The 18,646-nt window shown below is 42.8% G+C and overlaps 1 protein-coding gene across 13 annotated transcripts in view; it reads right to left on the reverse strand.

Moving 5' to 3' along the window:
- Positions 1-10,256, reverse strand: part of LOC103350842 (uncharacterized) — a 35,969-nt gene extending 25,713 nt beyond the window's left edge. For 4 of the 13 annotated variants that reach the window (XM_070047674.2, XM_089302581.1, XM_089302579.1 and 1 more), the window contains exons 1-2: positions 9,041-10,241; positions 8,104-8,170 (exon numbers count right to left, since the gene is read on the reverse strand). In XM_070047674.2, coding sequence (XP_069903775.2) covers positions 8,148-8,170; positions 9,041-9,695 — 678 coding nt within the window. In that variant the 5' untranslated portion in view covers positions 9,696-10,241 and the 3' untranslated portion in view covers positions 8,104-8,147. The other 9 variants (XR_016212028.1, XR_016212024.1, XR_016212029.1 and 6 more) reach the window with 8 other exon arrangements.
- Positions 10,257-18,646: the final 8,390 nt, after the last annotated feature.

Raw genomic sequence — 18,646 nt, forward strand, 5'->3', positions numbered from 1 at the left:
GCATGGAAAGCCAAGACACTCTGGAAAAAAAAACCTAAATCAAAGATCTCTGCAAGTGTGATCCCAGTGGAAAGAACGGGTCATCAAAGAAGGAGGTGCTTTTCTCTGAAGGGAGGAGAGAACGTCCACTTTGACTATGACCTTGTCTAAACAAGATTGGAGTTGGCGAACTCAAAAGGCTTCCATAGCCTTGGCAACTCATGACAAGAGCTAGGGTGATTGCTGATGCCATAAACAAGAGTGTCAATTGTTAAGTCAACAACAGGAGTCACTGTGCACTTACTCCTCATGTAGAATCTCTGCCCTTAATATGTTGTACAATGTGAATTAATGCTATAACTAGTACTCAAACAGTATTGTTCACATTGTGTTTCTGTGTGGGTGCAAACTGTTGAAATCTTTACTTAATATGTACAGAAGATCAATTTAGCATATAAAGATAATTGAAAATGAATCTTGATGTGAATGGAATGGGGGAGGGAGCAGGAGATGGGAGGGTTGCGGGGGTGGGGGAAGTTATAGGGTTGGGGGGAAAGCCATGGTATTCCTAAAGCTGTACTTTGGAAATTTATATTTATTAAATAAAAGTTGAAAAGTTTAAAAAAAATTCAAAGAGTGAATAGGAAAGAAGGAGGAGGGTGGATGTGGAAGCCAGAGTGGAAGGGAGGGTAGGGTGAGAAGCACTGTTTGCTCCTAAATCTGTATGAAGTACATGGAATTTGTTCACCTTGAGAAAATAAATAAAAATAGAGGCAAGCTCTGTAGCATAGCAGGCTAAGTCTCCGCCTGCAGCACCAGCATCCCATATGGGCACCAGTTTGTCCTGACTGCCCCTCTTCTATCCAGATCTCTGCTTACAGTCTGGGAAAGGAGTGGAAGATGGTCCAAGTGCTTGGACCTGCATGGAGACCCAAAAGATGCTCCTGGCTCCTGTCTTCAGATCAGCCCAGCTCAAGCTGTTGCAGCTATTTGGGGAGTAAACCAGAGGGTGAAAGATGTTTCTGTTTCTGCCTCTGTCTGCAACTTTGTCTCAAAAATTATGCAAAATATTTAAGAATAAAGGTAAAAATAATTTTAAAAACTTCCAGATGCCTAACATACATAGCAATGCTGAGGCACACTGTCAGGCTTGCTACCTAAATGCCTGGGAAACTGGTAGTGTATCTGTAGTGTCTAGCAGGTAAATTTGGGGGATACAGTTTGCTAGTGACATATAATAGTTTACAGTAGCTTTCATTGCCACTGATTATTCCTTAAGTCTTTATTGCTTGGTCTCCTTTCCTACCTTTGCTGCTTTACTAATAACTGACTTCTCTCAGCAGATAAGCAACTAGGTAAAAGAGAAAAGTCACTTTGTATACCTTGAAGTCCACAGTAAAAGAATTCATAATGAAGAAACTTACATTGTTCACCAAAGCTCAACATCTTGGACACTTGCTGCCTCATTCTGTTTGTGTCCTAAAAGACAATTACAGAAGGTGCTTCACTCAGCTATCTTGCATCAGCTGGTTCACTCTCCAAATATCCACAATTCCTTGGGCAGGACCAAGGAAAAGCCAGGAGCCTGGAACCTAATCCAAGTCTCACACGAAGGGGCAGAGAACCAAGCACTTAGGCCACCATCTACTGCTTTGCATGGTGTACATTAGCAGGAGGCTTTATTAGAAGGCAAGGGGTCAGTACTCAAACCCAGGCTCTGATGTTGGATGCAGGCATCCCAAATGACATTCCAACTGCCTCACCAAATCCCTGCCCCATTGCCTTTAAAAAAAAATCGTAATTGATATTACTCAGTTACATAGAAATTAGAAGCACAGCAGTTTATTATGACCCCAAGAGGCTACTTGTACCTAAACATTCTTCAAATGAGCTAAAGAATCTAACACTGCAGATTTTATAGCTTCCTCTTAAATAATTTCCAGCTCTGGGAAGATCAAAACTATTAGGTTAAGAGAGAGAAGAGTGTAACTCGATAATTGGTTCCTTAATAACTTACAGTAAGAAGACCTAAGAAATAAGGATACTCCTTCAAGAGGCAATTTGTCTTCAGTTTGTTCAACAACGGGACATTTTGCCAGCAGTAAGTACTGGATCACCTAACTGGTTCATCCAAATGGCTGTGCTCATTGGGAGTTACTAGGATTTAACTCGCATGCTAGGAGGTACTAGGATGTCACATTCGTAGTGTTTTACCTCACAAGAGAAATGCCTGCTTTCTCATTTTAAAAAGTGTTTTTTAATTTGTCTTCCTTCTGCCAACTGTTTGATTATTCCTTACCTTATGTAACAGAAAATCTACACATTATTATCCCCTTTCTTGATACACTTTGTAATCTGTTATGCAAAAATGGTGCAGCAAAGGAAAAAACATAATAGGAAGAAATGTAGGCTTTCTGTGATAAATGCACACCAGCAAGTTAATTTAAAGGTTTTTCTTAAACAAGAGAATGGAGTGCAAAATCTTGAAAAAAGCTATTGTTAACAATGATTTCCACCCCAAACTGAGAAGATTTCACAAAAATCCATCCCCAGGGGCTGTACCACTCACATTATAAATGAGAGGTACTTCTGCTTGCCTATATTAACTTGTACCTTGTATACAATCATTTGCCTAGACTCAGAGGCATACAGGAATCTCTCAAGTTCTCTAGAGTGACTTTTTCTCTAAACTATGCAAGTAGATGAAATAGCTGTGCTAAAAATAGTTAACACACAATGTATGGGAGCCAGGTCTAATGGTCCCATTTTATACCCCAGTAAATCAACCTAAATCTCACTGTTTTCAGGAGATCTTTCCTATCTACAACACCCTTCTCCATAACAGATGTCATTTTTTTTCCAGCTGGGGTACCACTACATGTAGACCAAGTCTCAGCCTACCTTTATCTACCCATAAATTCTTGCAAAGTCAAAAGCCAAGAGACTATGAAAGTCAGCTTTTTATTCCTTGTTGTTACATTTTAAAAATTTCACAATTAATACAAAGATAACAGGATGCATGTCGTTCATACATACAATTCTAAGAAGGACACTGCCATTCCCTACTCCTCTTTCTTAATTTTTGTGACAGTTTTAATTTACTTTATAGTCATGGGCTTAATGCTCTACTAAATAAATAGCTCAACAAGTAAAAAGTAGAAACATCATTCATAAAGCCAGACTTTCCTCTACTATGAATTTTAAGAGAATTATACATTTGTCTTTTTCCACCCATAGAAGAGAAAAATATCCATACTGTTTACAAAGTGAAAACTGTTTACAAAGTGTAAAGTTATACTATTGTTCTAAGCGGTACTTGTCACACCTGTAAATTCCTGCAATTAAAAAAAATCATCCATCCTCATTGATATGAAGCACCACCAGTGCAGATACCAAGTTGGCCTTGAACATCAGCACTTTCCTAGTATCTATATTAAAGTATTGGGCATATGGTAGGTTCTTCAGATCAATGGGAAAATTGACAAATGTGCTACAAGATCATTATTGTATATCACTCCTTTTCTGGTGATATGAAGCTAGTATCTCTGAAAGTCATTCTTGGAAATGGCCTGCCCAAGATTGTATGACAAGTGAATGACAAAGCCAGGATCAGAATATTGGATTCTTTAGTTTCATTTCTATTCTCTGTCCATTACACAACAGAGGGTCTTACATCAGGTACCCTGGACAGCAACATGACTCCTAAGTGTGATACAGCAAGCTTTGTTGTTTAAACTCCATTTGGTTTGGTGCCTGGTTCCCAGCATTCTGTATCCGTTGTAACAAAAACTCTTCCGGAAATATGCCTGGTTTATGCATACTTAATGTAGGACTGCAAGAACAGAAGCCAAAACAGAATTCTACAGCCATAGCAGAGTGTCATTTTACTGTTTCATGTGAGAGTCAATTTTTTACATAAGCCAAACCACCAATGCCAATGCAATTTCCATGGGGCAGCTACTGCTAAACCAAGTATTCTGCTATACAGTACTTCTATTTTTATGGGTTTCCTGAAAGCAGATTCATTTTAAAGTAGACCTTTTCCTGGGCACATTAAAAAAATAAAGTGTGAATTATGAGGGGTGACACAGATGATTCAAAACTAGGTTGTGGTGACAGTTGCCCAACTATAGGTTTATGTAAAATGGGTTAATATTTAAAAACATATTCCAAAAAAGCTGCTAAAACCTGCTAAAAGTCTGAAAATCAGGTGAATATTTGAACTACTTCTTTTGTAAACATCTCCTACAAAAACTGTAAAGGTATTCTTTACTATCCCCATGCTACTTCAATCATGGTTTACTTAAAAGGTCACACAATTTCCCACACAGGGGCCAGCTCTGTGGTGCAGCAGGTTAACATCCTGGGCTGCAGCACCAGCATCCCATACGGATACTGGTTTGAGTCTCGGTTGCTCTACTTCCAATCCAGCTCTCTGCCATGGCCCGGGAAAGCAGTAGAGGATGGTACAAGTGCTTGGGCCCCCTGCATCCATCTGGGAGACCCAGAGGATGCTCCTGGCTCAGCTCTGGCCATTGTAGCCATCTGGGGAGTGAACCAGCAGGTGGAAGGTATCTCTACCTCTCTACCTACCTCTCTATGTGACACTGTCTGTCAAATAAATAAAATCAACTCTTAAAATTTCCCATGCAATTTCAGTAAAGATCATTTAGAGGCTAACCAAAATATCTATAAAGAACCAAATTTCTTCTCGGTATCGAAGGAGTGACAGAGTCTATACCCACATTTTCCATGACCAGTCCTGGGACTTGGATTGAAGGGGTTGAAAAAAATAAAAAAGAGAAAAAGAACCAAATTTAACTGAGATAGAAGTAAGAGATATTGACATGTATGATTATCTGCACAAATGAGCTACAGATTTTAATTTTACTAGGCATAGTGTTTTAGTTCAAAACCTGCCACTAATTGGCAACCACTGGATTTTGAACAAGTTCTAGAACACACACCCCCCCCCCAGTTTCCCCATCTATACTATTTGTCTATGTGAACCAGATTTGAATGAAATAGCACACAGATCAATTGTTATCTGATGAATAGCCACTAACATGCTAGAATGTCTTAGTAATGATCATCCTATTAGCCATTTTTGCAGATAAAACTGGAACATAGTGAAATTCAGTAGTTCAACCAAGATGGCACACAGTTAGTGGCAGATACAGAAATCCAATCTAGAATTACCCAGCTCCAAAAACCTAGATGCTCACCCTATATTCTCCATCAGGCTTTGGGCTTTTGCGTTTGTTACATACGGGTATGAATCCTGACCTTGTCTTTAGTATCTCTTCCTCTGATGACAGACTTCCTCATCTGTGAAATATCGCCCGTTCCTCACCCTCTGGGAGGTTGGGAAGATTAGAGAGTGTAACTCCTATAATCAGAATCTATTCACTAAGTTGTCTTTCTCATCCCTCTGCAGCACAGCTCCCTTCCTATGTAGATTTTTATTAAGTCTGTTATTTCCTGATAGTTTACCTGGATGAACTTCATTGGAACCAACTTCTATCCAAATCAATTATAATGAATGAAAGCAAAACAGTGCTATTTCTTCAGACTCCGGCTCTGTGGTGAAGACTGTGAACAAGAGTGTCAACTTCAAGGGGTGCTCATGTGCCCACCTGAACTGAGCTAAGGTCACAGACCTGTCTCTGCCCTACAGACGTCTAAATGACAACTCTTGGTCACTACAAACCAGAGTTGCAGCCAAACCAGGTGGGAAGTGTTTATCTCCTTTCTATTCCTCTTAGCCAGCTATTCATTCTCTAATACCTCATTGACCATAATGCAAAATAACAGATTTTCCCCAGGATACTAATTTCAATGCAATGCCTTTATTTTCATGATGTCTGATAATTCTAGAGGCCAAAGGAAATGTTTCTGTAATAGAGGTTTGTCAGCAAAAAACCTGTTTGATTCTGTGTCATGGAATACACACCTTCCAAATGTTACCTCCCAAGTTACCAGATAAGCCCTGATGCAATGTGACACTTTAGTTGTGGCAAGGAAATAGAGCAGGTGCTAGTGAAAGCCAACACAAAAAGCCAAGAAATCCATCACTCAAGTTAACATGAGGAGATGAAAAATAGTCCAAAACAGTCTAAGATAGTGTAAAGTCTAAATGTAACAGTTTTCTTCCACATTACAAGTTAGACTTCAGTAAGTAGTCTAACAAACATTATGCAACAGCTATGTCTTTTCAGAGCATTATTCTACTTTATACCAAGTTCACTTAGAATCATAGTAATTAAACACTAGCTACTTTTCACAAAGCTAGCAGAAGTACTGTATTCAAAAATACTGAACTCTAAATTTGTGTGATTAGTGAAGTTCTCTACCAACTGTCCTGGGAATTTAATTAGTCCCTACAGGCTGATGAGGCTTCGTGCACCAGTAAAGTATCTTCCTTGATCATCTACTTCTTTCACAATTTATAAGCAACTAAGAAAGAAACCTACAATGTCATATGCTCACTCTGTTTTCTATTGTCTGATGTGTAGGTCTTCTGCGTCAAAAACTTCATTTAAAAAGTCCAATTCTGGCCTGCGCCGCAGCTCACTAGGCTAATCCTCCGCCTGCAGCGCCAGCACCCCAGGGTTCTAGTCCCTGTTGGGGCACCAGATTCTGTCCCGGTTGCTCCTCTTCCAGTCCAGCTCTCTGCTGTGGCCCAGGAAGACAGTGGAGGATGGCCCAATTCCTTGGGCCCTGCACCTATATGGGAGACCAGGAGGAAGCACCTGGGTCCTGGCTTTGGATTGGCTCAGCGCGCCGGCCATAGTGGCCATTTGAGGGGTGAACCAACGGAAGGAAGACCTTTCTCTCTGTCTCTCTCTCACTGTCCAATTCTGCCGGTCAAAAAAAAGTCGAATTCCATTGTGACTAAAACTGATGTAAAATAGCAAAAAATTATGATGTACAACACGGGGTTGTCAATTAAAATTCCTAAACCTTGTGCTTGGTATAGCTATGTCTAAACAAGTTAAGAAATAAGACAACTGCAAAACATGAAAAAACACGTAAACTAGCCTTTCCAGGCCCAGCCATGCATGGCTTAATGACGGGAATATATTCTGAGAATTTTGTTAAGCATTGTTGGGAGAACTTCAAAGTATGCTTACACAAGCAAGGATGGCTACAACGTCACTAGGAAATATCTTACTGTTCCATGGAATATGTGGTCTGTCATTTACTAAAGCAACATCATATAATTTGTGACTATATGAATAGCTATTATGTTCTTGAACATTAAAGAAACACTTTGTGTCTAATAAAACTAAATTGTTCATAAATGTACTACAATGCTTGTCTGAAATGAACATCCCAAGACATCCTGTGAGAGATTTGAAGGATTTTATCAATTGACCCCAATGGCCAGATTCCAAGGTTTTATCCTTATAGCCATATTCCAATGTACCATTGACAGATAACCACCAAGCCTCAGAGGTCTCTGAACAAAGATTTCATGGGTTTTATTTATTGATGCATGTCTTCTTTCTCTTATGCTGTCACTAACATAGTTCCCCAAAGTGGCACAGAAAAAAAATGGTCAACACACAACATTTTCTGAGAAGCCACTGTGCTGCAATGATTAATAAGGAGAAGCTCCCAATTAAAAAAATCTTTTTCCTTTTAGTCCTTACCTTTAATTGTAGGATAGAAAATCTTTTTGCTGGAATAGAAAATGTGCCCCAAAAAAGTGGTTTCCTAACACACTCAAATGCCCATCAGAACAGAAAAGAAACCCACACCTAATGTACAACATTAGCCACCAAAGCATGCAGGTCCTTTTTACTGCAGACATTAAAATAAGTTAGCAAAAATCAATGAATACATTTTAATTTATGATCAAATGGCTTTATATACATCATCTTGACTATGTTTTTCCTGTTGGTAATTTGTCTCCTTTGCTTTACCGTAACAATCTTAGCACATTATTAAAATAACATTTGAGGCTCTATTTGTCATCCTTTTGTCTGAGACATGTTGATTTTATTAAAGTTCAGTCTGCATTCTTTCTTTACTTTTGTTACAGCTAGACCTGATGGACACAGACCTTTGTTATAAAATGCTCTGCTATAGAGAAAACCTTATTAAGTAAGATCCATTTACCTGCTGGGCAGTTGCATTCTGAAGGTGCTTTTCTCGCAATTCCTTTAGCCATATGTCCGTAGGATTTCTGTAGGAACAGAAATATTATGAATCATTTGACAGAATTAGGTACTCTCTGGTCACATGTCCAATTTACCAACATTTCATAGCCTGGACAACATTTACATGTGCACTTGGACTTGGGTCAAAAGCTAACAGCACCCAGGATCTCAAAAAAGAAAACAGCCATTGACATGGTGTCAGGATTGCTGGATATTTCTAACATTTTCCCCTATTCTTCAACCATTAACACCCTCTCCCTTGTCTCAAGCATACATACTCATTGCACAAACCTGGCACTAACACGCTGCAGCTCCAGGTAAGCTGTAGCTTATCAGGAACAGCCAGTACTTTAAACATGAAGGTTAACTGTATTAGGATATGCAGCAACCACTGCCAAAAATCTACCTCTAAAGCCATCCTTAATCACAACATAGGTTCCTTTCAACTCTCAACTGCAATGATTCTGAACTCATGAGTACCTCTGGCTATGCATCCTTCACCAAAAAATGAAGCTAAAAAAAGTTTAAGCCCTTATTACGAAAAAGTTCAATGGCAAAATTGTTCTAATCACTAACACCTAGAATCTTAAACTTGTTAACACGTGAAGGCTATCACAGATGTTATCTAGACAAGGAATAGTCTTTGTACAATTTGTAACGAATCACATTAGACTACAAAACTAGAACCTGTTGCCTCTTTTAGACCTCCACAAATGTTTAGCAAACACTAAGGCAGAGTGAGTGAAGATGACACAGAGGCTGTCTTATCAAGGGATGTGCAAACACAAGCTCCAATGAGCGCAGATGGACACCTAACCCTGCGCACACAGCCAAGCACACAGCGAGGGTAGCGCCTGGTCGCGCACAGAATGACGCCTTTGCAAGATCATACTCACGTTCAAAAAACCTCTGCCTCTGACATCTGAGCCAGAAGGCGCTCCACTTTCTATGGCACCTTTCTTGAACTAATCCTGGTCCCTTTGGCGGATTCCGGTGCAGCGATGCGAGCCTGGAAGTTCTTAGTTTGCACCCGAGGTGCAGACAAGGCAGGACGGCCACCACTGACTGGAGGGCCGCCAGAGACCTGCACTGGGGTACCGGCCCAGCGCAGCGCTGCCCGGAGAGGCTCCTGGCCTCCTCCTTCAGTGTGTGCTTCTTTCCCTCATTGTGCGGGGCCGGCTGCCTCGGTTTCACCTTCCCCCCTCGACTTCCTCCAATCATCGCAAAAGGAAAACACGGGCCGAGTCCTCCACAGTTCAGTATAGGTGGCCTCGCAACTAACTGGCGGCGCGGAGGCAGGCGCGAAGAGGGACCTGGGCGTGCCTTAGAGTCCAAAGGGACGGGCGAGGAGCATCCTCCACCTTCCTTCCCCATCCCAGAAAGGCGTGAAAAGCACCCTGCGTCGGGGGACTGGGTGGCCACAGCGTGAAAGCCGAAAGGAAATCCACCGGGCCCCTCCTCCGAGGTCCCCGGGAGCGGCAGCTCGGGGTCCGAGGGACAGCCGGTGAGGGTCTGCCGCTCGCCCCGCCGCGGAGCGCGGACCTGTTGCATCCTCGCCACTTGGCCTTTTTTCCACGTTGATTCGTTGTCTTCCTGCACGCCGGCTTGCTTCCCACCTGGACTCCTCTGGAGGCAGGCAGGCCAACAGACCAGGAGAGCGCGGCACCAGGGGACCACAAGATCGAAAAGGCCGAGCCGCAGCTATCTGAAGCTTCTCCGCGGCCCCGTGCCTGCAAGCCTTAAATAGCCTTCGGACTGGCCACGTGTGAGTGCGAGCACCGGTTGGACTCCGCCCGCCCAGCCGCTCTGGCTGCGGAGGGAGCGCCCCTTGCTGGAGACCGGCTTATTACCATAATCACTTTCACCAGGTCTGCGGCGCAGCCCAAAATAGGAGCGTAATGTGTGCAAATAGCGAGAGCGGCCACCGAGATTGGATGAGAGCCTGGGGACCCCACCCCCTCCACAAAGTAACCTCAGTATCCCCGACAACAGTTCGGGGACCCACGTTTGGTCAGTCCAGGGCCCCGGGCTCAAGTGAAGTCGGAGGTGCAGAGGCTCCCACCACTCAGCCCTGCGCACCACTTTATCCCGCTGAGAAATGGAGAAATGGCCTCTGGGAGGGGCGCCGTGAAACGGAACGTACCAGCCCGCCTGCCCTACCGCCTGCACTCAGGCACTGCATTTCCTGTCCTCCCTCACCTCCCCGCACGCCCCGAGGCAAAGCTCTGTCTTCATCTGGAGGGTCCACGTCCCCACTTCTCTTCTCCCCCCACGGCTCTGCCGTGCACCCCAACCCCTGCCTGTGTCCAGGGGGCTGAGTCTGCCCCAGCCCTGCGTTCCCGCTCAGTACTTGGGTGCTGATGGGTTTTCCTGAGGCTGTTTTGTGGGACTGAAAAAGGGAAATGTTCAGGCACCCACGTTTGTCAAGATTTATGAAGGGACTGAAACACCAGGTCAGTTTTTCCTCTTTGATTCTTATGCAGTTCACCTTACTCAAATTACAAGGTCGATAATGGGACCTTGGTTGCAAGCAACATTTTACTTTGAATTGACTTTCAGGGCAAGTAGGAGCGCGGAATCGCTCCTATTACCCCAAAGAGCTCTCCCTCAGCTCCTTTCCCCGGAGAAATAACACACTGTTGCTCTCTAAGCAGGCTGCCCTCAGGCGGTTGCTCACTGCTGCACTAAGTGGATTCTTCACAAGGGTCAAAGGATGACTGCAGGTAAGCAGCAGGGTGACAGCATCATTAGAGGACGAGACACACATCACATTGAAGGGAAGCAGGGACTTTTGCTTTCAAGTCAAAACAGAAATTCTGTACATTTGTGTTACCTAGTTGTGCTCACAGGTAACATCAGCATCACCTGAGACACAAAAATCCAAATGCCAGGATCCCAGCACAGATCTTCTAAATCAGAAACTACAATAACGAAGTAGAACCAAAAAAAAAAAAAAAAAAAAAAGGCAAAACAAAACAAAACTTGTGTTGACATGCCCTTCAAATGATTCCATGTACGTTAAAGTTTGAGAACCACTGGTGGCAGACTTCACAAAATGGCAAACAGATTTTTTTTTTCATTTGAATATCAGAACCCTGTGTTGCTATGGTCCCGATTTTATATGACAAGAAACAACATTCAAGGCACCTTTAACTGTGATTAAACAGGTTTCCAAAACCAGGATCCAAGCCATAGCTACAGATAAATTTTTTTGAGATTTATTTATCTGAAGGCAGAGTTAGGGGGAGAGAATGAGAATGAATATTTTAGATCCACTGGTTCACTCCCCAAGTGGCTGCAACAGCCAGAGCTGGGCCAATCCAAAGCTGGGAGCTAGGAGCTTCTTGTGGGTGTCCCACATAGGTGCAGGGAACCAAGGACTTTAACCATTTTCTACTGCTTTCACGGGCACATTAGCAGGGAGCTGGATCAGAAGTGGAGCAGCCAGGACTCCAACAGGTGCCCATATCGGATGCCAGCACTGCAGGAGGCAATTTTACCCTCTATGCCACAGTGCCAACCCCTACAGATTATTTTTGTTGGTGGTGTCACCTTTTTCTGATTTTCCAGTCACCTCTTTAATTATTTTTTAGTCTCCCTTGCAAGCTTTTCCTTTGCCTGTGCTCCTTGCGTCTCTGTCTTATGTGGCCTTCTCTTTGAACTCTGTATACTCTGACCAGTGGAGTTGACAACTACCACACTTAAACTTATGAGACAACAATCCATATAGCAAGACAAACCTCAGTTCCCTCTTTGCCATCTCCAGTTGGATATTCTGCTAGTAATTTTTTTTCCAACTTCATCTGCATCTCCCCTCCATGCTACGCTTGTTCTGGTTTCCCATCTCAGTAACTGAAGCTACCATTCATCCAATGTCCCCAAGCCAAAATACCCAGCAATAAACTCTTACTTTTCTCTTGCTCGCTTGTCCCTGAATTCTCTCTGAATCCTTTCAAGTTCTTTCCCACTGTGCTTAGTCTTATGTTGTACAAATCTCCATTTGCCATCTCACCAGCGCATTCTTCTCACACTCTCAACACTGGTTCCTATAAAGTATGGTGACAAGGCACCACTCAGTAGAAATGCCATTCTCTGCCTTGACTGAATCTGGCAGTCAGTTACACATTCAGTGTGAATGATGCAGTGTTCTTATATCATGCTTTGTGTAAATTGGAACATCAACAACTCTTGCAACTCTCAGAACCACCAGATCTTACTAGGGAGATTAGGGATTTTGTGGATTTGGAGCCTCTATTCAGAAGATTATATTTACCGTATGTCTTTGGAGGGCACAATACCTCAGAAATGTACCAGCTGTTACTACTAAGATGTCAAAACTCATTGTATTCTCTGAGTCAAGCACAAAGAATGCATGGACCAACAAAGCCCAAAGTGTTTGAAACCGTGTTGTTCTACAGATTCATCAGTACACAGTTGTTATTTGGGTTCCTATGGGGAGAAGGATTCAAAAAAAGTAAAAATAGCACTCAAATTGCTATAGTCCAGCTGACACCAGTTTGCCTAAAACTGATACCGATAGAAGTAAAAGACAGCAGTTGGTCATAGAATAGTTTTGTGGGAAGAAAAATGGGCACCGGAAGATGTCCACATTCTAATCTCTAAAACCCATGCATATGCTATATTCCATGACAAGACAGATTGGCAAATGTAATTATCTTGAGATGGGGAGATTTTCTTCAATTATGTGAGAGTGATCAATTCTGTCAGCCAGCTTTCTATCACTATAACAAAACCTGAGCAGGCTAACTTTACAAAGAGGTTTATTTTGGCTCATGGTTCTGGAGGTTCAAAGTCAAAGACCAAGAAGAGCCTGCACTGGTTCGGCCTCTGGCCATGGCCTCCTTCTGACGGAGACATGAGATGACACAGGGCAGCACATGGCAAGAAACAGGGAGCATGTGTGTCCATATCTGTCTCTTTATCCTTAAAAAGCCACCAGGAGTCAATCATGGGGGCTCCACCCTAACAGCCTAATGACCCAACATCCTTACTTTTCAACCTCTCAGCCCCATAATTAGATTGAGCTTCTTCCTTCTTAGTGTCATAAACATAAGACTTAGGGTTATATAAGTTCAGGGGCCAAATCATGTTCAAACCACAGCACCAATGTAAGCACAATGGTCTTTATATGGAAGGCACAACCTCAAAGTGAAAGGAGATGTGACCACAGAAGCAGAAGTCAAAGAGATGTGAACTCTGGCTTTGATGATGGCAGCGAGCCTGAAACCAAGGAATACAGGCAGCCTCTAGAAGTTGGAAATCATGAAGAATGAATCCTCCACTGAAACTTCCAGAAGGAAAGAAGCCCTGACCACATCTTGATTTTAGGACTTTTGAATATCAGACCTGTAATTAATAAGTTTGTATTATTTTAAGCCACTAAGTTTGTGGGCATTCATTATAATAGCCAAAGGAAAATTAATACAATCACTGTCATAAGAAAACAGTGTTCACCTTTTAGAGCATTGTAAATGGTATTGAAACCACTATAATGCCCCTAAAGCCCCACAAAGCCCTATACTAAGTCCTATGTCTCAAATGTTTAGAGATTTCTATTTCAGTGACATATGCAGTGTGAAATAATTTGGGAGACATGTTTTCTTCCTTGTCATCTAAAAGTAGGATGCCCTCTACAGAGGCATGATAAGCCAAATAAAATGTATTCTACTTCTTCCCTGCCTCCACCTGGTACAACTCAAAAGCAATAAAACAGGCAAGCGGCACATCCACCCTCACATCTCCTCCTTCTAGAGCAAGCCTAGCCAAGACCCCTACTGAGCACTTAGTCTAATGACTAGTACTTCTGGTACCAACCACTAGATCACTGAGAAAACTAAGCAAAGACTTCTGACAGAGAGATAAGGCTGGAAGTTAAAACGAGAAAGAAGGTGCTTGGGAGAAAAGCAAAAAGAAGAAAGATAAACAAAAATGAGATGCTAGAGGAAACAAGATTTTTAAATGAGAAGAGTTAAATTTTTTAAAAGGCATAATTTCTAAAAGCACAGAGGGGATCAACTGAAAACCTATTTGGAATTTTGATGTTTTACATGCATTTAGAAAGACTGACCAAAGGAAGTGGCTAGAAGAATCATGCTGTATTCACACTTAACTACAGAAAAATACTCCAACCCACATAGAAAATATCTTTTAGCATCATTAATTTTTTTTTGACAGGCAGAGTGGACAGTGAGAGAGAGAGACAGAGAAGAAGGTCTTCCTTTTTTCCGTTGGTTCACCCTCCAATGGCCGCTACGGCCGGAGCACTGTGCTGATCCGAAGGCAGGAGCCAGGTGCTTATCCTGGTCTCCCATGGGGTGCAGGGCCCAAGCACTTGGGCCATCCTCCACTGCACTCCCGGGCCACAGCAGAGAGCTGGCCTGGAAGAGGGGCAACTGGGACAGAATCTGGCGCCCCAACCGGGACTAGAACCCAGTGTGCCAGCGCTGCTAGGCAGAGGATTAGCCTATTGAGCCTCGGCGCCAGCCTAGCATCATTAATTTTTGAGGCTAATTGATTTCCTAACACCACAATTTTAACCAAAATTCACCAAGAAAATTACCAAAGAGCAGCAGATGTATGAGGAGACTTGTGGCCATCTTTGTAATGCACAACCACCTGTGGATTGTGTTCACTAAGTACCTTAATAAAGAAAATGGGGCAGGTGGTATTTAGCATAGCAGTAAAGATATCTGTTAGGATACTCATGTTGCACATCACTGTGCCTGGGTTTAATACTTGGCTTATACTTCTGACTCTAGATTCCTGCTAAGGCAGACTGTGGGATACAGCAGTGATGACTCAAGTAATTGGGTCTCTGCCACCCAAGTAGGAGATCTGAATTGAGTCCCTGGCCCCTGCTTTCAGCCTTGCCCAACCACAGCAAATGAGAGTGCTCTGGGAGTGAATCAGTAGATGGGAACTTTTTCTATCTGTGTCACTTTGCCTCTGGAATAAATAATTTTTAGTAGCCTAATAAATTGTGTATGGTATTAAGCATGCCACTTGACAAATTTCAATGAATGAAATTTCACAGAAACCTCTCTTAAGAGGACAATTTCCCAGAGTATGAAATGGGCAAAAAAGAGTTAAGTGAACTGAAGTTTTAAGATGCTCACAGGCCAGCGCCATGACTCAATAGGCTAATCCTCCACCTGTGGCGCCGGCACACTGGGTTCTAGTCCTGGTCGGGGCACCAGATTCTGTCCCAGTTGCCCCTCTTCCAGTCCAGCTCTCTGCTATGGCCTGGGAAGGCAGTGGAGGACGGCCCAAGTCCTTGGGCCCTGCACTTGCATGGGAGACTAGGAGAAGCACCTGGCTCCTGGCTTCGGATCAGCGCTGTGCACCAGCCGCAGTGCACCAGCCACAGTGGCCATTGGAGGGTGAACCAATGGTAAAAGAAAACCTTTCTCTCTGTCTCTCTCTCTCTCTCAATGTCCACTCTGCCTGTAAGAAAAAAAAAAAAAAAGATGCTCACAGTCAGGCTTCAATGAATCTGAAACAAATTATAAGTCTCTTTCAGAGTAGAAGAGCAGAAAAGAAGGATTTGACTCTTAGTGACAAGATGAAAAATTCTCTCTGAGTTCAAAAAATTGATCCCACTTACTCAAGTTTGATTAAGCAGGGGTCTTAGGGGCTTAGAACTGTATGAATCTGGCCGGCGCCAGGGCTCACTAGGCTAATCCTCCACCTTGCGGCGCCGGCACACTGGGTTCTAGTCCTGGTCGGGGCACCAGATTCTGTCCTGGTTGCCCCTCTTCCAGGCCAGCTCTCTGCTGTGTCCGGGAGTGCAGTGGAGGATGGCCCAAGTCCTTGGGCCCTGCACCCCATGGGAGACCAGGAGAAGTACCTGGCTCCTGCCATCCGATCAGCGTGGTGCGCCAGCCGCAGCGCGCAGGCCGCGGCGGCCATTGGAGGGTGAACCAACAGCAAAAGGAAGACCTTTCTCTCTGTCTCTCTCTCTCACTGTACACTCTGCCTGTCAAAAAAAAAAATTTAAAAAAAAAGAACTGTATGAATCTAAGAATCTGGATAATAGGAGCCCTCCAAAATTTGGAGAGAAGTGGTGAATTTTTCCCCTCAAATCTTAAATAACAAGGTAATAAGCCCACCTAACAGGATTTCTTTCCCAAACTTTCCAGTTATATTGCTAATTCAAACAAGTGGTAATTGTTCTTTGAACTTCTAAATCAGTTTTTCATGTAATGCTAAGGAGAGAGAGCATGCTTGTATCACTAGGTCAGCTCATGGTGAAGAACGGACAGGAATCAGGCTGAGGAAGCCATGGAGCTACAGCACAGGAGATGTTTTATAGAAAGGAAGAACTCAGAGCACAGAAAAGAACAAGCAAACAAAAAGATCAGAGAACAGAGCCAAGAGCCACCAAAAATAATTCCCAGGAAGGAGTAAGCCTTAATCCTATTCAAAGAACTTCCAACACTGGCCCAGCTGAATTTCAGAAGTTCTATGGACTAGGTGAATACTGTATTCTTTTCCCCCAACTTTTAAGCAGCAACAACTATAACAATTATCCTACATTTGTCGAAAAATGTATGCTGGGAAAATGTTAAGCAGATAACTTATCTCTTTAGTTCCACAAGTCTTCAGGTGGAGAGCAACAGTTCTCAAGAAGAGGAAGTTGAGGTTCCTAATCAAGGAACCATAGGTGAAGAGCCTCATTCACAGCTGGATCTGATTAAAGGATGAATTATTTGACTTCATAGTGTGCTCTAAGAGACCTATCGTGGTTATAAGATTAGTGACATCAATAAGGCCTACTCACAATGAGGCCTACTCACAGGGCTGACACTACATGTCACCTAGCACATGATGCAAACTGACTTGGGGATTTCCAACCATGATCCAGAGATTTCAGGGGTTAAGGACAGGGAAGCTAAATAAAAAATAGACATGAGAAGAATGGAATAATTAGCTGTGTGGACACTGAAATCAGGGAAAACATGAAAGTAATAGTAATAAAATGGTAAGTACCAAACTAAAAGACCCAAGGAATGAGGATGAGTAACTCCAGGATTCCAGGCTGTTTAAGAGTGATAGTATCACTAGGAGGAAATGTAGATATATAGCAGAGCAGTGTATTTGTGGGAAAATTTTTCAACATTTTGGAAGAAACAACTTAAGATGTGATAGCAAGGAAAACTGGATCTCCTCATGCAAAAGCATAAATTTATATCCTAATTTATACCATATAAAAATCAACCCCAAATAATCAAAGACCTAAATGTAAAAGCTAAGATTATAAAGCCCTTAGGAAAAAATAGTGGTAAATATACATGTATTTGTTTATGATTGGCAATGATTTCTTAGATGCAACACCAATAGCATAAGAAACAAAATATATATGAATCAAGCTTTTTCCAAATTAAAAATAATTTTCATGTCTCAAAGATCACCATCAAGGATGTGAAAAGATAACGCAAAATGGGAGAATCTTTTGTAGCTTAAATACATGATAAGGGACTTACAGCTAGAAAACAGACTTTTACACCTCAATAATAAAAAGACAACAATTTAAAAATAAGCAAAGGATATGAATACACGTTTTCACTAAAGAAGTTATACCATTGGGCAAAAAGTTCATGAACAAACATCAGTAACTGTCAGAGAAATGTAAATCAAGACTTCAACATACCTCTTTGTACCCTCTAAGATGGCAAGATGGCTGTGATATGGGGCCAGCAATGCGGCATAGTAGGTTAAGCCTATGCCTGTGATGCAGGCATCCCATATGGGTGCAAGTTCATGTTCTGGATGCTCCTCTTCTGATCTAGTTCTCAGCTAGCGTGCCTGGGAAAGCAGTGGAAGATGACCCTAGTGTTTGCTCCCCTGAACCCAAGTAGGATACCCAGAGCAGGCTCCTGGCTCTTGCCTTCAGATCGGCCCAGCTCTAGCCACTGTGAACATTTGGGGAGTGAACCAGTGGATTGAAAACTTCTCTGTCTCTCCCTCTCTCTGTCTGTAACTCTACCTCTCAAATTAATAAAAAAATTAAGTTGATAAATGTTATCAATTTTCTTTTTTTTTTTTTTTTTTTTTTTTTTTTTTTTTTTTTTTTGACAGGCAGAGTTAGACAGTGAGAGAGACAGAAAGGTCTTCCTTTTTCCATTGGTCCACCCCCCACATGGCCACTACGGCTGGCACGCTGCACTGATCCAAAGCCAGGACCCAGGTGCTTCCTCCTGGTCTCCCATGTGGTGTAAGGCCCAGGCACTTGGGCCATCCTCCACTACCTTCCTGGGCCACAGCAGAGAGCTGGACTGGAAGAGGAGTAACTGGGACAGAATCCAGTGCCCCAACCGGGACTAGAACCCGGGGTGCCAGCGCCGCAGGTGGAGGATTAGCCAAGTGAGCCACAGCGCCGGCCATGTTATCAATTTTCTTAGTGTGCTTGTGCCTCTATAACAATATACATGGTTTGAGTGGTTTATAAACAAAAGTTCCTCAAGATGGCCATCTTCTACTGT

The sequence above is a fragment of the Oryctolagus cuniculus genome, chromosome 8 (genome assembly GCF_051225735.1).
Source record: "Oryctolagus cuniculus isolate XC-2025 breed Fujian yellow rabbit chromosome 8, ASM5122573v1, whole genome shotgun sequence".
NCBI lineage: Eukaryota > Metazoa > Chordata > Mammalia > Lagomorpha > Leporidae > Oryctolagus > Oryctolagus cuniculus.